At 48.8% G+C, this 9,021-nt stretch overlaps 1 protein-coding gene across 1 annotated transcript; it reads right to left on the reverse strand.

Annotated features, from left to right (window-relative positions):
- Positions 1-1,323: 1,323 nt before the first annotated feature.
- On the reverse strand, positions 1,324-7,564 carry LOC144263258 (cystatin-like). The gene is made up of 3 exons (XM_077814126.1): positions 7,296-7,564; positions 3,110-3,223; positions 1,324-1,735 (listed from the first exon to the last, which is right to left on the reverse strand). Exons 1-3 carry the CDS (start codon positions 7,512-7,514, stop codon positions 1,658-1,660), a joined length of 411 nt encoding a protein of 136 aa, XP_077670252.1. The 5' UTR covers positions 7,515-7,564; the 3' UTR covers positions 1,324-1,657.
- Positions 7,565-9,021: the final 1,457 nt, after the last annotated feature.

The raw sequence follows: 9,021 nt of genomic DNA on the forward strand, positions 1-9,021 counted from the left end.
TCAGCTTTTCTGTTTTGCCTGGGATTGATGTCAGGCTAACTGGCCTACAATTACCTGATTCCTCTCACTTTCCCCTTTTTGAATATTTGCAGACCAGCAGCTCTCTTCCAGGTCTCTAGAATTTCCCAGGTATTCCAAGATTCATAAAAATTAACATGAAGGGGCTTGAGATTTCCTGAGCCAACTCTTTTTGGACTCTTGGGTGAAAGTTTTGAAGGGCTGCTGAATTAAAAATGTTCATCCCCAGTCGATGTGGTTTAACATCCTTGTTTACTAATGGACTGGAAAGTACTTCATCATCCTCATGTGAGATGAGTACATCCTTCCTGACAGATAAATACTTCTGTATTGAACACGTCTGCATCATTAACAATGTTACCATCTTCATCTAGTATTGGGTCTATATCTACTATGCTGCAAACACTTCTGCACCTGCGTGCATATCTGCAAGATCAAAGCCATTATTTGTGGTATTTTGTCTGCTGGGGAAATGCCTTCAGGCTCTGAAAGCAATTGCTCCTCCCCTGTGCTGTACTTCTAACAACACTGACTGAAATGAAATCTCTGGGGAGGAGGGCTGGGGGCGGGAAATGGTATCATGTTTAACCATTACAAACACTGGGAGTTCAGAGTACTGTCCTGGGGATACCTGATCCATGTGTCTAGGTGTTTATAATGCACTGAAGATTATGATATATTCAGGGGCAGAGAGGGGGATGCAAAATGATGGGGGCACTTCTTTTAAAAATATCCACCCATAAGAAAGACTCCACCCCATGATTCACTCCTCCCATTACATTGTGCATGTTCTCTGGGCAATTAAAACTGGGCTCAACCCTCAGTGGGGCTCCTTGGTTTTAGCGCCTTCTGGATTGATGGGGCAGTAAACATCTCTTAGCACTATTGTTCCAGGCTCTCAGCAGACTCAGGCAGAGAGACACTGCTGCCTTGGTTAACCCCTGAAAATGTGATACCTTCACAACTAGGACCGCTAGAGTTACTTTTCAGGCTACTGTCTCACTGCCCAGAAGTTTAGCTTTAAATTAAGAGGGATCTGTTCCTTGTACCACCGTAATCCAAGCCTGGATTATATGGGTGCTATGAGTAGGCTCTCACACGACTTTCAACACAACCACACCACACAACTGGTGCAGCAAAACCCAGGCCAAATAGCTTGAATGCTGTTGGTCAGGACTGAGCTACCCAGACAAGTGGGGAACTTGTGCAAGAAGCTGCTTGCACTATACTAACTCCCCCCTTAATAGGCAACACATCCGTTTATAGGCTTATAACACACACGACAAAATGACTACATGCTACAGCACTGGTTAATTAGTTTTAATTCTGACAGTTTCTGTAACAGGGACACAGACATTTCTCAAAACCTCTGATGTTGACAAGTTAGGTTAATGTTTTATTTGAAAGGAAAGACTGGAGGAACAAAGTAGCTATAGGTAAGAAACAAAAACCATTCTATTGTGCTTCAAAGGAAGGTTATATAGCTTTACTTGCATAGCACAAGTATACATAAGCATTTCAGTTAACAGCAATGGACAGAAGTCCATCTCGAGAGGGTAATTCAGATTATTGCTTTTTTTTTTTAAAACAGCAAACCTACAACAACTGGTTGCCGACGTGTACGGGAACAATCAGGTGCTTATTGGCATTTATTTTCCAGCAGGCTAATTCGGTTTAGCCAAGGAACAGTGTACACTATGAAGCTGCAAGTGACGTGCTGAGGAGAAAGGGGAGAGGGGAACAGTTAGTTTACATGTAACTGAACTGGTCATCCCAGGGATGCAAACATTTACTATCTGTGGAAGTCAGCAGCATATTGCAGTACTGAGATGGTGGCTCTTTAAATTATCTGCACTTGTGAATATTTTGGGACAACAGTTTTCATCTACAGCAGATCCGAGTTAGAAAACTAGTTTTCCAAAGTGTCAAGCACCCAACCACGGTCATCAGTCAGCAGGAAAGGCTGAGTGTTAGCTTAGCGCCTCTAAGGGTGTCTATACCACCCCCACGGCTGGCCCAGGCCTGGGGGGCTGCTTCACTGCAGTGTAGACGTTGGGGTTTGGCTTGAGCCTGGGCTCTGGGACCCTGTGAGGTGGGATGTCTACACTGCAGTTAAACAGTCCCATCGCCCAAGCTGTGCAAGCCCAAGTCATCTGGCACGGGCCAGCCCCAGGTGTCTAACTGCAATGTAGACATACCCTCAGAGCTTAGCTTCAGCCAAGACTTTCACAACGGGAGTCTGAAGTTCTGATGGAGCTTTTCGGAAGAGCTAGAGCACGTATGTTTAAAAAGGGACCTGTCAGTGCAGCTAACTCATTTAGTGCAAGTATCACCGTAGCATGCACACCTCTGGTAACTGCACACACAGGTTACCAGCTAGCTGTGCAACCAGCAGTAACTGCGTGTATAATTTCATGCGCTGTTGCAATAAATGTGCATGCAGGCACACGTCTGATAATCTAGGCCCATAGTGATGAGGCCGTAGTATTATTGAAAACTGGATTCTGATTAGATCCCATTTTGTGGCTCAGTTTAGTCATTAAGGAGCTGATCTGAAATCAGGCGACATTCCCCACTGACTTACATTATTTCTGGGCAGAGGACTGGGATTCTTGGCAAATCTGCCGCAACTGTCAGATCTCAACTCCTGTCACAACTAACCTCTGCCACCATTAACCTATTTGTAGACCTCAGTGACAAAAAGAACCTTTTAATAAGTTTGGGACCGAAACGTCTTCTCAAAGTGCCACTGAACAATGTCACAGAGGAGTAGGCTCTGGAGTGAGAGTGAAGAGCTGTGGGTTATGCGCCCAGCTCTGCCAGACCCATGTGACCTTGGATAAAGTCACTTGTTCTCTGTGCATCAGTTCCCCATCTGTGAAATGGGCATAATAGCTCTTTTCTCCCACACTTTGTCTGTCTTGTCCATTTAAGACTGCAAGTGCTGCAGAGACTGTCTCCCTAGGTGTCTGTACCACATCTAGCAAAATGGGGCCCCAGATAAGATCTGGGGCATCTAGGTAATACCTTAATACAAGTCAGAGAGAGATGCTAGCCTTCTGAGTGTTTTTAAGCTCTTTCTATGCCATACCTTCGCCAGATCTGGCTTTTCATGAAATTCACAGTCCTGAACTTCCGTTGATGACTTCATGCAAGTTGTCCGGCCAACCTTAACATTCAGATAGTACTTGACTCCAGACACAATCTGTAAAATGAGGGGAAAAGCTTGTTTACAGCACTGATAGATTGTCTAGAAAGCACTACAGGCCATTGATCTGCCGAGAGGATCAGAGAGACTGGACTAAAAGGAAGGCTTGTTTTGTGGTTGTGTTGCTAGTCTAGGATTGAGTTCTTTGTGGCAGGCACGCTTTTCCTAGGTGTGTACAGCACCAAGCACTATTTGATCGCAGGGGAGGCCTCTAGGGGTCGTACTGCAATAAGCACTAAAGAAAAGTGTCTTGAACAAATGGAGGTGGAAGGAATAAGTGAGTGACACTGGAAAAGCAGAGAGATAGCCCAAGGGGCTGAAACCAAACATGCATCCAAAAGGACTGCCCATGGCAATTTAAAGTAAGGACCCAGCACTCTTTGCAGGCCAGAAAACACAATCAAAGGTGCGGACTCAAGGCATGTGATAGCTTTGCTTACTGGCTTAAAAAGCTATAATCGATATGTTTAGTTAAAAGGAACTGAAGCAGTTGACTCCTACTACTTTAGTTCATCAATGGGAGTATTGCCAATACCAAGCAGTGGAAGAAAAAAAATAAAATCACAAGTGGTAGCCCCCAAAATCAGGATTGTCTAAAGTCATGTTACAAAGACCCCAACATTTAAAAAATATTTGACTTCTAGGTTTTGAGCCTTCAGGGGTCACAGGTCCAAGCTTTTCTCTGCAATCGTGAGTGGTTTTTGTTTTTTTTCCTTCCTTCCAAAAACTGAAAGCTGAAATTCTCATGTAATTACTTGTGCTGTCAATCGCAGTTAACACCTGTGATTACCTGAAAAGAAAATTAATGCAGTAATTCCTTACCCAGAAATATGCAGGGAGGCATCAGCAGCAGGAGGGCTGGAGCCCCATGCTCACATTTGAAAATATAGAAAAGCTCCAAAAATATTTAAATGGTATTCTATTACTGAACAGTGCAATTAGTCGCAATTATTTTTTTTTAATCTCGCGATTGATTGCGATTAATTTTTTTAATCGCTTAACAGCCCTAGTAGTTGCATGACTCCGAGAGCTGGGGCTTTATGAAAAACACCAAATATCCCGTGACTTGTGCTAACGGTCACAAGGGTTGGTAACGCTGCAGAGGAGACTTCAATGGAACAAACACAGGTGCTCAGGTGTTTTGCTAAATCAGGGTCTCATTCTCCAGCTGACATCCTACAGGAGAAATGCCCAAGTGAAGCATTTGAAACAAGCAAGTGAGGACAGTTTAAAAATAAATAAACACAATTCTGATTGAGAGGCAGTTGATGGCAGCCTTTTTAATTGTTAATAGAAAAATGGACTAACCACTCAAGGCAGAAGGGCAGCTGAGAGTCCATAGGTTAGAAAACCATTGTGGAATGAACATGATATGTGCCTGCCATAACCCTGATCACTTTCAATGCCTGTGTGTTTTTTTTTTTCACCCTCCTTTCTCAGGCCTTGCTGCTTTGGGCTGTTGGCACAGTCTGTGTTTGTACACTATCTAGCATAATGGAGCAGCCCTCAATCCCCATCAGGGTCTCTGTTCACTACTGCAATATGCATTAGAAAATATAGTAACTGCTACGGTCCTCCAAGTTCAGTTTCAAAGTCTCATAGGCTTCCTCCCATCATTTACGGTAGCAATGTGGGCTAGTGGCTAGAGCACTAGACTAGGATTCAGGAGATCTGGGTTCTATTCCTTACTCAGCTGCCAGCCAGCCTGCAGAAGTCACTTCACTGCCCTCTACCTCAGTTTCCCCATCTGTAAAATGGGGCTAATGCTACTGACCTTTGTAAAGAGTCTTGGTGTGATGAAATGGGACTGTTCTTAATGTTTCCTCGGAATACTGTAGGGATGCCTCAGTTTCCCCTATGCATTTCTTAAGTCTCTAGGTGGTGGGATAAGGGGGTGTAATTGTTGCAGAGCAAAGGGCCAGCATACATAAATGAATGACACTGTCTCCTGGCAACTGATGGCCTGGGCCTTTCCCCCCTGCAAGGTGATAGCTAAAGGGTTGAAGAACAAAGGAATCAGGTGACCTCCTGGCCCAGGAAAGGGACCAAGCCCAGAGGAGGAGGGCAAGTCAGTTTGGGCTGGCTGGGGACAAGGAGTGAAGTGCAGACGCTGTTGTCTGGCTCACTGCCCCCCCAAATGGATCCAGCTGAGGGGTCCTGTTCTCTGTACCTACAAGCTGTGTTTTAACCTGTGTTCCTGTCATCTAATAAACCTTCTGTTTTACTGGCTGGCTGAGAGTCATGTCTGACTGCAAAGTTGGGGGGCAGGACCCGCTGGCTTCCCCAGGACCCCGCCTGGGTGGACTCACTGTGGGAAGCACACGGAGGGGCAAAGGATGCTGAATGCTCCAAGGTCAGACCCAGGAAGGTGGAAGCCATGTGAGTTTTGTGTCCTGAAGACAGTCTTCTCACAGAAAGGAGACTTCACCAGAGTCCTGACTGGCTTCATAGGGAGCAGTTCCAAAGCATTGCCTGGGAACTCTGACACTTGGTCTACCAATGAAAAGCACTGTGTAAGAGCTAGGTATTGTTGTTTAAGTAACCAGGGTCTATTTTTTTTTTTTTGTTTGTTTAAGCATTGATCAAATTGTGTCAAGGCCACTAAGTGTTACTGCAGCCTCCAAAGATGTCCTGCAGAAGAGGGAAGGGTTTGTGGCATTTGTTTCTTTATGATGCAGAGAAAAGGCCTAAAAGATTTTGGTTCTGTTCCCCTAATTTATTTCCCCTTCTCCTTGCTTGTTTTTCATTAGCAATTCAGGTCCTGGTGCTGTTTTCCTGGGAAACTCTCTCGATGACAAAGGCAAATGGTTTTTATTCAAGCTCTTTAAAAGTCTTTGGTTTTGTTAACCTCTAAGAATCTTTTCATTAAAACAACCTCAACCCCTTCAAATTAAGAAAACATCTCCAAGAACATGTACGAGGGCCTGGGAAAAGCAGAGTTTACATTCCTAATATTTCTGAAATAAAACAGGCAAACTACCCCTCCCTCTCCCCCACTAAACTTTCAAAAGGAACCAACTCATTTCCCCCTCCACTCCCCCCACCCCTTGAGCAGGGACATTTCAGATAAGTGTTTAGACGCTTTCCCGTAGCCTCCTCACAATGGGATCTGAGCACTCTAGTAGTGCATTAAGTGCTGGGGCTAACGTGATTCATTCTCTCACCTTCTCACTGGGGGACACTGGTGTGGGCAGGATTTTTTTTTTTTTAAATCTGTACGCACTACACCCCATCAACCACAAAGATTTTAAGTGCTAGACTGAAGTATAGGAACACACTCCTTTCCGCTGATTGGTTACTGTTTGCCTTTCAAAGAAGACCTGCTTCTCTGTTCCTCTTTCCTTTTCTAAAAAGTTGTCTTGGTGGTTTGTTTTCCTGCAAGGGCTCCGGTCTACGCTACAGAGTTAGGCTGTTGGAAGGCAGCTTACCTTAACCTAACTCTGCAAGTGTCTCCCCTACAATGGTGCTCCCACTGATGGAAGTCGCCCACTACATCGACTAGTAACTCCAGCTCGGTGAGGAGCATACAACTTAGGTTGCTGTAGTTAGGACAACGGGGTCTGTGTAGACACTGCGTTACTTCCATCGCCTGTTGGCGGTCTGCCCCCACACAGGGACTGACAGCCCCCCCTGCTGCCACCTCCCAGGGTGGGATTGGGTGTGGGGGGACTCAGGCTCTCCTTCCCCCCCTCTCAGTGGGTGCCAGGGGCTGGGGGGCCTGAGGAGCCCCCTGGGGCAAGGGCACCCCCAACCCCCGGGGTGCCAAAAACGACAAGTTTGCCCAGGGGGCGCTTTCCCCTCAGAGCGGGCCCCCACCCCGCTGCTGTTGTCTGGGGCGGGGGGCCCGGGCAGCCGGGGCGGGGCTGGGATTTCAATCCTGCCCCCTCCCCAGCGATTCACACCCTGCCTGTCCCGTGTCCGGCCCCGGGGGAGCGCGGCTGGCCCCGCCCGCGTTCGCGTTCAGGCGCCCCGGGGATGCGGGGGTGGAGGGCAGCGGGGCGGGGGCGGGCTCGGTGCCCCCCCCCGGGACCCTCCCCTGGCTGCGGCGGGGCGGGGGGGGGGGCGGTACCTGCTTGCGGGCCCGGAGGACCTCGGCCACCCGGCTGCGGTACTTGTCGTTGCTGGCCTTGTTGTACTCGCTCATGGCGAAGCGCAGCGCCCGCTGCACCCCCTCGTCGTTCTCCTCGGCCTCCAGCAGCCCCCCCAGCAGCCGCGGGGGCCGGTCCTTGGCCAGCGCCGCGCCGGCGGCCAGGGCCAGGGCGGCCAGCCAGAGCCACGGGGCGCGCATCGTCCTGCACGGGCTGGGGCGGAGAGCGGCGGTGCCAGGGGCCGGCCCCTGCGCCGCGCTATATCCCCCCTGGCCCGGGGGGCAGGCTCGGCGCAGGGCCCGCCCCGGCCGGCCCACATGGCCGCAGCCCGCGCCTATCCCGCCGGGGGGGGGGGGGGCGCCGGGCCCCTGCCCCCGCCCCGCCCGGGCCCCCGGCGCACACGCGTCCCCCTGGCTTTGGCAGCGCGGAGCCGAAACACGAGCCAGCGGCATCGTGCCAGAAACTCAGCCCCCCCCTCCGCCAACCCCAAGGTCACCGAGCCTGGGGCGTGCCTGGGGGGGGTCTGCCCAGGGACTGACCCCTTAGCGATTGAGCCCATCGCCCCTTGCCGTTCACACGCGCACACACAGCCCACCCCCCCCCCCCCCCAGACCTGCATTTGGCTTTGGTTACGCCTGGCAAAGGGGGAGCTGTCTGTCTGTCTGTCTGCAAACAGACCTCGGAGACGTGGAAGCACATTTCAGTTGTCGTCTTCTCCCTGGCCCTTGAAATGTTTCCCTTCTTTTTCTTTCCGCCATTGAAGTCCAATCTTGGGATGGAGGAAGCTCATCAGAATGTTGAATTAAAATCATCATCAGGCAGCTCCGCTCAGCCCTGAACTTCATCTCCCGCTGCTTGACAAAACATGAACTAGAGGTCAGCCCTCCAAACCAAGACTGCTTAATTTACAGTTTAGCTGATAGTTTTGAAGGTGCAAGGGGTAGGTTGCGTGACATGCAGTGAACAGGGAGGGGAAAATAAATACCTTTGCTCCTTTTGGCCCAAGCGACTAGCAGTTTGGCACCTTGTGGGTAGTTGCTGATGGGGGCAGATATTTATGTCTGGTATTTCTTTCAGAGTAGCAGCCCTGTTAGTCGGTATTTGCAAAAAGAAAAGGAGGGCTTGTGGCATCTTAGAGACTAACCAATTTATTTGAGCATCCAATGAAGTGAGCTGTAGCTCAGGAAAGCTTATGCTCAAATAAATTGGTTAGTCTCTAAGGTGCCAAAAGTACTCCTTTTCTTTTTGGTATTTCTTTGGTTCAATCCCATCTCATTACAAAGAATGTTTCCCAGGACACAGTAGGAACAAACAACAGAAAGCAGTTTCCTTGCTCATAATTCCAAACCTGCCTTTTCAGCCAGCACTCTGCCCCAAAAAAGGTCCCTCTCTTGGCTTCCCCTTAGAGCCATGCTACAGAGCGAGTCTGGCTTTCTCCTGGCTTTTCAGGTACTTTCTCTTGCCTGTCTGCTTCTGACACATATGGACACTTACAGCTGCAAACCAATCAGTGCACTATCCCCTGCATGTGCAATCACCTCTCAGGGAAATTCCTCTTATTCCTCCTCTATTAGTGCTTCCCTAGGCCTTCTATGTGGCCAGTGCTTTGGGCAGTGGCTTCTCTTTTTTTCAGCTATCTTACTTTCTAAAGGAGCTTAATTGCTTCTTCCATTTAGCCATTAGCCTCGAAGAGGTCTCTGATCTATG

This window comes from Eretmochelys imbricata, chromosome 3 (genome assembly GCF_965152235.1).
Source record: "Eretmochelys imbricata isolate rEreImb1 chromosome 3, rEreImb1.hap1, whole genome shotgun sequence".
NCBI lineage: Eukaryota > Metazoa > Chordata > Testudines > Cheloniidae > Eretmochelys > Eretmochelys imbricata.

Excerpts from the sequence above, each read along its gene's own strand:
- LOC144263258 (XM_077814126.1), bottom strand. The coding sequence starts at position 7,514 with ATGCGCGCCCCGTGGCTCTGGCTGGCCGCCCTGGCCCTGGCCGCCGGC. Across the intron at positions 3,224-7,295 it reads TCCTCCGGGCCCGCAAGCAG|ATTGTGTCTGGAGTCAAGTA; the intron begins GTACCGCCCCCC and ends CTCATTTTACAG. Across the intron at positions 1,736-3,109 it reads AAAAGCCAGATCTGGCGAAG|CACGTCACTTGCAGCTTCAT; the intron begins GTATGGCATAGA and ends CTTTCTCCTCAG.